This window comes from Schistocerca cancellata, chromosome 5, assembly GCF_023864275.1.
Source record: "Schistocerca cancellata isolate TAMUIC-IGC-003103 chromosome 5, iqSchCanc2.1, whole genome shotgun sequence".
Taxonomy (NCBI): domain Eukaryota; kingdom Metazoa; phylum Arthropoda; class Insecta; order Orthoptera; family Acrididae; genus Schistocerca; species Schistocerca cancellata.
The window spans coordinates 623052489-623066155 of record NC_064630.1 but is presented as its reverse complement, the minus strand read 5'-3'; the positions used below and the strand labels follow the sequence as shown (position 1 = coordinate 623066155).

The 13667-nt window shown below is 38.6% G+C and overlaps 1 protein-coding gene across 4 annotated transcripts in view; it reads right to left on the bottom strand.

The window, feature by feature from the left end:
* Positions 1 to 152: 152 nt before the first annotated feature.
* Positions 153 to 13667, bottom strand: part of LOC126188152 (cytoplasmic protein NCK1) — a 70683-nt gene continuing 57168 nt past the window's right edge. For 3 of the 4 annotated variants that reach the window (XM_049929654.1, XM_049929655.1, XM_049929657.1), the window contains 4 exons: positions 10724 to 10931; positions 3009 to 3516; positions 2688 to 2921; positions 153 to 2592 (listed from right to left, as the gene is read on the bottom strand). In XM_049929654.1, the coding sequence (XP_049785611.1) occupies positions 2380 to 2592; positions 2688 to 2921; positions 3009 to 3516; positions 10724 to 10931 (1163 nt within the window). In that variant the 3' untranslated portion in view covers positions 153 to 2379. The remainder of the gene's footprint in view (positions 2593 to 2687; positions 2922 to 3008; positions 3517 to 10723; positions 10932 to 13667) is intronic. The other variant, XM_049929656.1, reaches the window with a different exon arrangement.

The window sequence follows — 13667 nt, the reverse complement described above, 5'->3', positions numbered from 1 at the left end:
TAATTTACACAAAGGAATGGTTATACAGTGAAAAGAAGAAAATTAAATTATACAAATATTCATAAATTCAAAACAGAGAATCTAGATGAAAAATGAAAATAATGTTCAGTGTGGCAAGCAGTGCTCCTTTCAAGTATCCTTTGATACAAGTATTTTTGCCTTCATGCAAGGTGACGGTAAGTAAATAATGCTATTTTATTGCTGAAAACATTTACAAATGTTGTCAAAACGAAATCAGAATCCTATCGAATTATGTAATTTTTGCTAATGTTTTCTTGTATTTCACAAAGTATTACACATTTATTTTAATACATAATGCTATGTTACAAAATTCCTTAGTTGCCTGTTCAATATTTCTGATTAATTACACTGCCTAAGTGCTTATCAATATGGCAATTTTCCTTCATTCTTGTTTTAACTGGTCCAAAGCCATTTTGTTAATAAGTAGCAGGTGGAAAACAAAATCTTTTGGTATATTGGGGATTAAAAAGAAAAAGTAACATATAATAGCAAAGAAACCAGATGTGTAAGTTGATTACTAACATTTGCAGAATCAGTAATAAAGGAGAGGGAGAAGGGGGGGGGGGGGGGAAGAAGAGAGAGATTCTAGTCTAGTTCCTACAGTTGCAATTGTTGAGAGAGCTTTGTTTTTAAGTAGTCTTAATTTTGTCTGAAAACTGAATTCATAGATGTTCTTAAATTTGAACATCTTTAAACAAATATTCTGTAATTAGTTTCAAAGAGTTGCTTGACACTACAAAATGCCAGATGTAAGTTAATCTGTGCAGAATCATTCAACGAACAAAAGAAACGTAGGGCAGAAAGAATTTACATGACAAATAGTTTCACAGTGCTGACTCTTACATCATACAAGTCTTTGATGTAAATATCAAGTTAAAGTCTCTTGTCAATTTCTTCATGAATCTAAAATCTCTAATTTCACACAGTTAAATTTAAATTTAATTTAAACAGGGTTGGTAATGTCATAGTCATTTGTGCACTTTACAATAAAGGAATCTTTACAACTCATCCTGTTCTTAGGCTCTGAGGTTACAGTATTAACCACTGTAATAGTGATAATTGTAAAGCAGGTCATGTATACCACATCTGAAGCATATAAATGTATATAGGAGCACACTGTTGAGATCTAACAAAGTTACATCAATGTCTTTATTGGAAATAGATAATTTTTTTACTGATTTGAAGTGCTAACAATTTGATTTGTAATCAATTTGCTTTATCATCTTATTTAGTATTCTATTACTATGATACTGAAGTTCTGCTTGCATAAAGGTCATGTAAGCATAAGGGTACAAAGAACATAAGAACATAACAAAAACCAGTAACAGCAATTTCTGTTCACACAGTAGTTACGCATACAACAATTTTGTAGTATCTCTGCTGCATCAAACAGTTTACACAAGTCATATGGTGAGGTATATTAAAAATGAATGGCATAAAAGTACTATTAATTCCACTGAGTAATGGAAGATCACCAAAAATGTGACACAATGACAAAACATTTATTCTCATTATATCACTAGAATTATGATTACACATTGACATTATGCATTTTCATAATGTGCAGTCTTCTATACTAAATTATTCACAACAGGGAAGGACATATAGATGTGGCATACAAAAATGCAATGACTCAACAGTATTCTAAACAGAGCAAAGTATTAATGTTAACTCTTTAAGAGGTACCTAAGCTCTGATAATATGTACTAACTGAAAAATGCAAATATAAAAATCTTTCTCTTTCAGCACTTCGAGGTTCCAATGAATCTATCATTTACAATCAATCACACATCTAAAATAATATACAAAGCACTTACTGCATCCAGAATGTTGCAGAAGGGACCAACACATGACTCTACTCTGCAAGATAGTCAGATAATAAATTAAACCTGCAACTCAATAAAATGGTTACAACGAAGTTACAGCCTTCATTAACCAAAATCAGTAACATATTCCTTATTTTTATCATGTGCATATTTTTGCCATTTGTTTTGGAAAACTGATTTTATTTTTGCCACAGAGATAACAATGACTAGAGTCTTATGGAGCTCACTGTTACATCATAACACAACAGTATTTTATGAATCTCAAATAATATGTAAAAATGGTCACATAATTCACTGAACTGCTCACGCAATCACAATTATTCCTAACAAACTAAACTAGCTTTCCAAGACTTCCAAAAACAAAACAAAAAACAAAAAAAAAAAAAAAAAACCAATATTATACACACACTTGCACTCATTCTGCCGTTATTCTTCCAGCATATATTATAATTATATTCTAACAAACACAAACTCTTGAATGACAGATATGTTCTTCAGGTTAAGAGTAGGGTAAATAATGTAAAACTAATATTTAGCAGTTATTTGAAGATTTTGGGAGTGGCCGTACAAGATATAATTTCTCGCCTTGCTTGTTAGTATAAATAGGTGCACGCTGATAATGGTCTACAAGCTGATCCAAGGTATGAAACTTCCGCTGACCAATGCAATAAAGTGCACCTTCCACATGCACTCTGAAATGCTTATTTCGTCCAGGAGCTTTCAAAGATACCGAATAGTCACCCACCTACAAGAAGAGAAAGACAATTACTACATAAATCTGCAAAACAATATCCTCATAATTCACAATGGAAAATTTTGGTTTACTGAAGCAGAACTCACATTGGTTTCACTATCTCTTATTAGGAAGTCACCATCATGGCCATGTTGATTTAAAAGATTATCACACTGGGCACGAGTAATTGTTCCATAATACCACGGTTTTCCCACAAGATGAGGTCTGTCGACACTACGAACTCCTGGGGCATTACCGTCTGTTCGATGATCCAGCGAATCGTGCCTTTCTCCACCGCCATCTCGATTTCTATAGGGCTGCGTAAGGTATTCACTTAGTTCCTAAACCAAATTAATTATACAAATAAGAAAAAAGATGAAAGAAATCGAGTTACAAGACCATGTTCTCTTACACATACAGTAACCTACCTGAAGATAGTTTCTTGGAACCAAGCCTATTTGGCCTTGTGCATTGCGAGCTTTATACCATTCTGGATCAGAGGGTGGTCTGTCCAATATTTCAAGGCGATCTCCCTTCTCAAATGATAACTCTTGTTCGTTGTTTGATGAAAAAGAATAGAGCGCAACAACAATATCGAGAACATTTTCTGCCATAGCATATGTGTGCAAAGTATCATCTGCATCCCCTTCTTCTTGTGTATAATTGCTTGGAAACCAACCAGCCACTGAACCACTCTGTCCACGCCACCAGCCATCATTACTCTTCTCCAAAATCAAAATCCGTGTTCCCTTCACTAGAGATAGCTCATCTGCCTGCTGAGCTTGATAATTGTACTTCACAACAGCTGTTCCAATAGCTTCCGATGGGTCAGCTGGCAAACGTCGTCCCATTGTTGGTGATTCAATGGCTCGTGATGGTGAATTACTGGAAGGAAGAGTTTTTGAACCAGATCCTTTCTTCACTTTTTTCTTGATGCTGAAAAAGTATTGACAGAAATATTAGTACTTCTGCAAATACTAATGAGAATGAAAAGGATGTGAAATGTGTTAAGGTAAGAGAGAGAGAGAGAGAGAGAGAGAGAGGGAGGGAGGGAGGGAGGGAGGGAGGGAGGGAGAGGGAGGCATTATCGAAATGGGACAAATTGATAGATGTGATGTACATGTACGGATAAACAAATGATTACAATTTCAGAAAAATTGTATGATCTTTTTAACAGAACGAGCTTCACAAATTGAGCAAGTCAATAACACATTGGTTCATGTATGGTCCATACGCTAGGAGTTATTTAGCTTGGCATTGATTGACAGAGCTGTGGGATGTCCTACCGATGGATATTTTCCAAATTCTATCCAACTGGGATATCAGAGTGTCAAAATCGCAAGATGGTTGGAAGGTCCTGCCCATAATGCTCCAATGTTCTCAACTGGGGAGAGACCTAGAAACCATGCTGGCCAAGATAGGGTTTGGCAAGCAGGATTCTCTGGAGTAGAACCAGTGATGAGCCCGCTTCAAAGTGAACCCCAATGACCAGCAAAGACCTGTATGTAGACACCATGGGCAGTGGTGGGATACCAACCTGATTATCACCAACAACCAGGAATGATGGTCTGGTGTGCCAGTTCTTTTCATAGCACAACTCCTTTGGTTGTCATCTGCGACACCTTTACAGTACAGCGGTGCATCGACAATATTCTGTGCCCCTTACGGTAAGTCCTCCTTGGCTTACATATCAGCAAGATAATGCCCAAACCGCACATGACGTGAATTTCGACTGACCGTCTTCATGCTTTCCAAACCCTACCTTGGCCAGCAAGATCTCCATCTCTCTTCCCAATTGCAAATGCTTGGAGCACTATAGATGATGCCAAGTCAAATAACTGCTTGAATAAGGGCCAGAGGTGGACCAACGAGTTACTGACTAGCTCAATTGGTGAAGCTCTTGCCCTTGATTAAATCACAATTTTTTTCTGAAATTGTCATCATTTGTTTGTCCGTAGATGTGCATCACATATACTGATTTCTGTCCCATGTGAATAATTCCTTCATGGTGTGCCACTTTTTTTTGTCTTAGGACTGTATTTCTGAAGCTATTGAATTGAAGTGGTGTTGAAGTGAGTCTAACTATGGAGACTGATGTAGGAAAGCAAAGAAAATATTTATTGAAGGCACAAAAATGCAAATGAGCGTTTGGCGTCATTGGCCGGGAGGCCCCTTGCGGGGCAGGTCCAGCCGCCTTGGTGCAGGTCTTATTACATTCAACGCCACATTGAGTGACCTGCACACCAGATGGGGATGAAATGATGATGAAGACAGCACAACACAACACCCAGTCCCTGGGCGGAGAAAATCCCCGAACCAGCTGGGAATCGAACCCGGGGCTACAGTACGGCAATCTGTCATGCTGACCACTCAGCTATCAGGGTGGACATTGAATGCACACAAAACATGAGTGTCTTAATTGCGTACAAATCTTAAAAATATTACTTGGAGGAAGCACTATTGAAAACTGAACTTTAAGAACAATAGTTAGGGGATAGTATTCAAGTGCAAATTATTTTTCTTTCAAATTTCAAGAGGTATGATAGAATTTGAATTTTAACATGTAACAGCAATGTGCAAAAAGTTCACAGACAGGCACCTCAAATTGTTCTGAAACCCTTTTTTGTTTAATAATATATTTTGTCAATGCACTATATTGCCTTAAAATATGTATGATTGACAAAGATTTTTTTCCAAACAATGGAAAATTTAAGATGGAATAATGACAATATTATGAAATGGATCGATCACTGCTCACTATATAGTCGACATGTTGAGCTGCAGATAGGCACAACAAAAACACTGTTAGACAAATAAGCTTTCAGCCAAATGGTCTTCTTCCGAATTAAGACACAACACACACACACACACACACACACACACACACACACACACACACACACACGCTAGAATGCGCGTGCGTGCGTGTGTGCGTGTGTGTGTGTGTGTGTGTGTGTGTGTGTGTGTGTGTGTGTGTGTGTTCTAATGCGGAAGAAGGCCTTTTGGCCAAAAGCTTACTTGTCTAACAGTCATTTTGTTGTGCCTATCTGCGGCTCAACATACCCACTATATGGTGAATAGCGATCTATCCTTTTCATAACATTGTCAAAAGATTTTTTTGTATCATATGTCTTGTATTTAGTAGCAGATGACTGATTTTCACAAGAAGCATAAATAAATGTACATACACTGAACTGTTATAGAAAAACCAGCCAGTGGCAGGCAATTACCATAAAAACAGGAGACATACCTTTAATCTTTAAGGACCATTACTGGAAGTTTGAGAATGTTGCTGTTGTTCAGAGACTGTGAAAACTTAAGTTTGGGACTAATTCACTAAAAATATTAATAACTGAATGTCTGTGAGACAAATTTGAAATACATGCAACAGTTTTTGATAAGCATAAAGACTGATTGTGGCAATCTCGCATGATTACAAGTGATGAATCCTCTAACGTGGTGTTGGAATTCAGCACAAAAACCTTCAAGGCAAGCTTTGTGTAAGAGTGGTGCAAGCACTAGTAGCATGTGGCAAATTCTGAAAAGAAGGAAAGTACAGAAACTAGGCGAGGCTGACTCAGACCATGCAGTGCAATTCTGTGAATAACAGGTGATAGTTGTGTGTCAGATGGGATATATGGGTAGCATTTTAAGGGTTTGCAATTTTACTTGAATCAATATTATGAAAAGGAAAATCGCTAGACAACTGAAACCACACTGCGAGCAGCGGCACCAGCGCATGATGGGCGTGGTGACTCGGTGGGGTAAGGAGGAGGCTAGGGTGGGGAGGGGGAGGGATAGTATGGTGCGGGTGTCGGACAGTGAAGTTCTGCAAGGCAGATGGAGGGCAGGGGAGAGGTGGGGCACGAGGGAGGTGAGGGAGTAGCAAGAAAGGATAAATGTAAAAATACTGGGTGTAATGGTGGAATGAAGGCTGTGTAGTGCTGGGAGCAGTCGCAGCCACAGTCACGGCCTGTGGTATATGGATCCTTCCCACCAACACCAGCTTCTCTGAATTGTGCAGGTGGGAACATTCCCTGCAACACATCCTACGTTCCTGTAACCCTCCTGGTCTCAACCTTTGTTAGTCACTGTCCTCATACATCCAGCCCCTTCCCTGTTCCCATTCCAGCACTGAACAGCCATCATTCCACCATCACACCCAGTCTTTTTACTTCTCACCTTTTCCACTACTTCCATGTCCCCCCCCCCCCCTCCCACCGCCCCCTCTCTCCTGTCCTCCGTCTAACCTGCAGCATGCGAGTTGCATTTGGGGTGTGTGTGTGTGTGTGTGTGTGTGTGTGTGTATTGTTCACAAAGGCCCTAATGGCCAAAAGCTTTATTTGTGACAGTCGTTTTGTTATGCCTATCTGTGACTCAGCATCTCTGCTATATGGTGAGTAGTGACTTTCCTTTTCATAACATTGTTAAATTCCATCCTGGATTTTCCGTTACTTGAATCAAAATTTATAAGGTAATTGGACAGATAAAAATCTACTACCAAGGGGCAGCAGGAGCACACACACATTAAGGTACTGAAATTTGGAATATTTTGCAGCCAGTGGTTCCTTCTTCTGGCAGAAGAGATGAAGGGGAAGGAAAAGTGGTGAAAGAAAAGGACTGGTGAGATTTAAGACATGGGGAGAGTTCAGAAAAGTCACCCAGAACACCGAGTTAGGGGAGACTTGCCAGAATGGAGGGTAAGGGAAGACAATACATATAATGGCAGTCACAGAACATGTGGAACCAATAAAGTTTCCTGTGCACTCTCTAGATTTCTATTTCTTCTTATGGGACACAGTAAAAGAAGTAGTGCACCACTATAAGCTGCATAGCCTGGAGATATTCTAGAATAAAATTCATTCAGCATGTGCAAAAATGTCATTGCACACTTTGGTGTAAGCTATGGAAAATGTAATTTTTACTCAGAAATGTATTGATGCTGGAGGTCAACAATTTGTACATTTCCTATAACAATAATTTAGAAAATTTAGTGTAATGGGAAGTACATTTGTCACTACAAAATTGATTTTCTGTGACAGTCCAAAGCATGTACACATACTGTACTAAAATGGGCAACAGAACATCACTTTAGGAGGAGTGAGAAGGATCTTTGGTCAGATGTCCCTCATTTCAGGGCATGATGAGAGACAATGAAAGCCCTGGCGAAGGATACTGTTTAGTTGTTCCAGTCCAGGGTGATGAGGGGGATGCTCCTTTGAACCTGATTCTTGGGGATGGTGGGAGGAGTGGGTGAAGGGGGGAGGGGATGAGGACATGGCACAGGAAATCTGTTTACAGAGTAGGTTGTGGGTGGTGCCTCCATGAGTATGCTCCAGCTCAAAAAAGAATAATCTGAAAGCTGGGAATTACTTGACTCAACAACTCTACTGTTCGGTAAGTTCTTACTTTTAGTCCTAAATTATTTGCATAATATTCCATGGGAGTATTTTCATTTTTCACAGAGTAGATGATTCAGCACACTCTTGGTTTAGTTCCTCTTTAAGAAACAGGGTGAGAAAACACACTAATAAAAACACACACACACACACACACACACACACACACACACACACACACGCACACACACACACACACGCGCGCGCGCGCACACGCACACGCACATTATTCAAACAGAGAAATCAGGTCACCTTTGCTCTCATTCCATGTTAAAGGTTTACTTTTATTTAAATCAGGGGGCAAAATTAGTTCCTTCTGGAAATTATATAAGAACTGGCAGGAGGTACTACGTATGCAAGCTTTTGGAGCCAGTGGCTCCTGGCAGAATGTTTGAAAGGGCAGGTAGAGAGCTGAAGGAAAAGGACTTGTGAGATTTAAGAAAAGGTGGAAAAGGGGTAGAGTTCGGAAAAGTCATCCACAATCCTGGATCAGGAGAGACTTACCAGACAGGACGAGAAGGAAAGACTCATACATCCGGTAAGTCTCCCCTGCCCTAGGGTTCTGGCTGACTTTTCTGAATTCCACCACTTTTCCTAAACCTCACCAGTCTTTTTCCTTCACCCTAGTTCCTTCACCTTCAACCCTTCTGCCAGAAGAAGGAGCCACTGGCTCCAAAAGCTTGCATATGTAATGCCTTTTATATGTGTGTTCTCCTGCCGCCGTTTGGAAAGTAGGTTTTGTATCCATACAATTACATTATGTTTTCAAAAACTGATTATTTTTGTTAATACATGATATAGCACATTTGTGATCTAGCATTGTGAATAAATTAATTGGAGGGAGGGGGGGATAAATAATACACAAAAAACACAAAGAGTTCATAGTATAATGATCCTACAATAGAGTAAACTTAATTCTTAATAAATTATGAGACAGAATTGCTGGTGAGTACTTACATTTGGACGGCAAAATGTATAGAACTGCCATTAGAAACAAGTACAAGCAACACACTGCCTAGCTTTCAGGCCTAATGGTTTCTTCATCACGGAGGGGTAAGGGCCAAGTTAAATTTAATTCTTGCCCGATAAACTTCTACACCCAACAGTAGAGTGATCGTCGGGAAAATAATGACTGTTATTGGCATCAGAGTAGAGTAAACATTATCTACTAATACTGCAATGGGATAGTAGCAAGGATATAAGAAGAACTTTTGTAGAAACTCTATATATTTCCTTTCTAAAAGATGTTCCCATTTTAAGTTCACAGGTCAGTATCTGTATTTACAAGGGTGCTAAATACAGTATTAGCAAAGGAACCACTAGAAAAACTAATAATGTGCGCAATTTTCATCTCAATAATGACAGAAACACAAAAGAGCTCCGATTTATTACAAAATACAGCTCACACAATGTGGAAGGAACGAACCATAAGGTTCTTCAAGAATAAATCTGTTAATAGCAGTGTCCAGTTATTAGGATTGATACTCAAAATCATAAGCTGTGATAACATTTTCAGAAATGAGGAACACAAAACTATAAACTATCTTTTAGAGTTGTGTTTTGTTTAACTCAAAGTTCACACCAAACAAATCAACATTTAACAATGAAAATTAATGACGGTAAAGGCAAGAAGGAATTGAGAGGTTGATAGGCATATAACTGAGACTGAAAATTTAGATAAACTTTTGAACAATGTTCTTCAAACCTAATTAATACAGGTGGCATAGGAAAAGAAAAAAAATTGTGTGCACCTGTTTAGCTACATTTTACTGACCTACATTGTACTGATGATGTTGCTTAGCTGGCATGTGATACTGGGTGGAGTGACTAAGGGGACAAAGGAGGCATAAACAAGAGTAGATTAGAAGGGGGGGAGATAAAATAAAGACAAAGATTGTTGTTAGTGGTTGAAGGTGTAGAATGAGTGAAGTGGGTGAGGGGGCAGTATGATGACAAGAGGTGGAGTGAGGTGAGTGTGGAACAGGAATTAGAGGATACTCTGCCCACCTGGCTTGCAGGGTCCAAGGATGTACTGTAAGGACAGTTCCCACCAATGCAGTTCAGTGAAACTGGTACTTGGAGATGGTGTGGGAAAGGATGCATATAATAAAGGTTGCACCAGTTGTGAAGCAGCCATTGAAGTCATGCAAGACAGAGTGACAAATTCTGCTCTTGGCCACAGTTTGGCAGTGGCTATTTATTCAGGAGGGTAACTGGTTGATGGTTATGCCAAAGTTGTGTGTAAGTTACAGCACAGCTGGTAAAAGATTTAACTGCTTCCACAGATGGCCTGGCTTTAGATAGGATAGGACAGGACAGGACAGGACAGGACAGGACAGGACATGAGGATATAGTTACGCGTACAAGGAATGAGGTAGTCAGTCTGGAGTCAGCAGTACATTGAGAGAAGTAGTGTTCAATAGTGGCATTTATACGGACAAAGTTTATAGTAAATAAAAGTGATACAAGTTAGAGCATTTAGGAAAAACAGACTAGAGAGAGAGAAGATAAAATCTGATTACGTTTCACGTAAGTGTTCTCAGAAACCCAACTTCTCTAAACAGATTTCAGAGAAATTTTTCTAGCACTGAATGTGAGAACAGTTGAAGTTCTGAATATTAAGGTATGCAATATGTTCTGACAAGTGACTTCCTCAGTGCTATACAATTTCTTTAAAAATGCCAAAGTACATTTAAAGTATGACGGAGAAGAACACTGCTAAAACAATATTATTCAAAGCATACCTGTCAAACAGTGATGGTTTTTCCTTCTTGACATAATTGCTTGGCACATATCCCGCTTGATTTCGAGCATTCTGAACTCTCCACCAGTGTTTTGAATCATCCAACAGCAGGTAGCGTTCATTCTTTCTAAGATCCAGTTCCTGCGCTCCTTGAGCTGCATAGTCATATTTAGCAACGACATAGCACACATCATCTTGGCTTGTTTTGCCTAAAAAAAGGATAGGTCTCATTAATATAAGTTTCAAGAGTAATGAAAATAAAGAACAATTAAATTGTGAAGTGTACCATTGACTCACAAGCTAATATGAATGTATTCTTCACAGTACAAAAAATTACTAGAAAATAATATGAAATATCTGGAATCCTTCCCAGTAGCCAATGATATTACAATGTGCGCAGTACTGATTATAAAAATATACCATGTTTATAATTTTACGTACAACTTCAGCAAGTTACACATTGCAAAAAGGACACTTATTCTAAAAGGACAAAAGAAAATTTGAGCTATTCAACTCCAACAATTATAGAGCTGGTAAATATTTTGTCATGATGAGAACAATTGCAAGAAATATTGGGATGTTTGCCTAACTCTTGACAGGTTAAAATGAATTTCAGAAAAGTATTGTTAGATTCAGATCCCATCTCTCTCAAAATTTGTTTGTTGCTATATTCATTTGTTGCAACTTTTTGGAATATGAGACTAACTGAGAAGGATCTCAGCAATCATTAACATATTCTGGGCCTGCAAGTGAATATAGCATTTGATATTTTCATCATTTAAAATGTACCATAGTTATAGCAGAGTTGACCTGAATCTTAAAGGTGGATTCACATCTGTTCAACTTTCTGTACGCATAAGATGCACTGGGATGATGTTAGATTTCTATGCAGCAGATATCTTTCACTGGAACTTCAAACTGGGGTAACTGTCCTCGATAGCAAGAATTTGAAACATCAGATCTAACCTTATCATCACTGATTTAATGTCTCTGTATTTCGCATTTTCCTCCACTATCAATGGTCTGACACAGAAGAGAGAGACAAGTAAGGAAATGGAACCCCAAATATTTGATAACAATAGTTCCAGGTTTACTCATGAAAAATATATGATGAAACACATTGTTACAGTTTATCAGGGCTGTCTAAAATGATAGCTCAGAGTAACGGCTGACTTGCAACTCTGCAAATGGTGTGGCCCTTACCCTACTGTGTTCAGGGAGTCAAATTTTCATGAAAGATGGTCGCCTTACTTTGAAGAATATATTCCTGAAAAAAAAAAAAAAAAAATTTAACTCAAAGTCTCAAGCAGAAATGCGCATCAATAAAGTAATTTTTGATTTGCAAATGGAAGTGAAAACACAACATTTAATGTCCTGTGCTTCTTGTATCTATAGCAGAAACTTCTCCTCTCTCTGATTCACAAACAAATTTTAGCACCTAACACCTCTGGCTTAGCCAGCAAACTGAATTCATCGGAGCAACAACAAAATACCCAGACATTTGATACTCTTTCCAATGCTTCTGTTTACAAAATCCCCATGTCAAGCAAAACTTCGTATTCGTAATATAAACTGAAGGACTCAACAAGCATATTGATATCACGATTGTTACTTTTTTTCTAAATATAATTTTTTCTCATATTTATAATTAATCATTACAATAGCACATTTTGCAAGATAAATAAAATATGCATAGTTATATTATCTTGAGGTATTCGTTACATGTTAAGAATATACAAAGGGTTTTGTCCCTCCAGTAAGCCTTGTAAGTAATAGTAGGTGGCCAAAGCCCATGTTTATGCTACAGCCTCACTGGGGCTCATTGTCAGCACACCTGACTGTTTCTGGTAAACAAAACAACTGCCCATTGTACAGCCAGACATGCAAATTTAACCTGCAGCTGTAGTTTGATCACTGGAGTAGTGTGTGTGTGTGTGTGTGTGTGTGTGTGTGTGTGTGTGTGTGTGTGTGTGTGCGCGCGCACTTCTCTCTAGGTGTGAATGGCATCACTTATATGCACATGCTGAGAGAGATGCATGCACATACTATGTGTGAATGGCATCACTTATAAGCACATGCTGAGAGAGATGCATGCACATACAGGTATGCCTCTATTTGCACATGGGGCAAGTACAGGGATATTGGCGACTAGGCACAAGGTGCAGTGGTGTAAATGCAGATTAGAAAGACCGTAAATTGCTCATTTTAGTCCATCTCTTGGTAGATAGAATGATGATCTGAAAGTTATCACTGATTTCTATACCTTTTAATGGGCTCCACATAACTTTACCTTATTGCACATTCTCTCTCTACACATATGATGTTTTGATGAGACGAGATAAAGGACACAGGACTGCTCCTTTTTTTCTAAATCCATACTGGCACCATCAGTAGCATTTGTATTGGAGACTGGACCATGCCAGAAAAAGTGAACCCTCCAGATGGAGTTTTCACACTGATAGGAGCACAACATGCTTACAATAAGACTATTACAGCTCAAATGAAGTCACTTTGTGATTGAATGATAGCAGTGATTGGGGGACAACCTACAAAGCAGTGAACACATCCACTATGTGATGCTCAAGGAAGAATTGTGACTGGCTGATGGCTGGTCACACACTGAACAGTCAACCCAATAAGTTATTTTAATCTGAGTAGTGGCACCATCTGGCCAACCTCTTTTTACTGTGAAACATGCGATTCTCTCACTCGCTATGTGCAAACTTGTAGCCCTACGGAAAATGTGAACAGGACCTTTTTGTAGGGAATTTAATGTAGTTAAACTTTGTATTGGGATACTTTTTCACTACAGGCCATAGTCTTCAAGTTATTAAAGAAAAAAGTACAAAAGTGACCTTCAAATGCAGCCCCATTCCCACAGTCAGCCTCCACTGGTCAGGATTTTTAGTATGTTGTTCGTGCCTCTCTCTCCTTCCACTGTACAA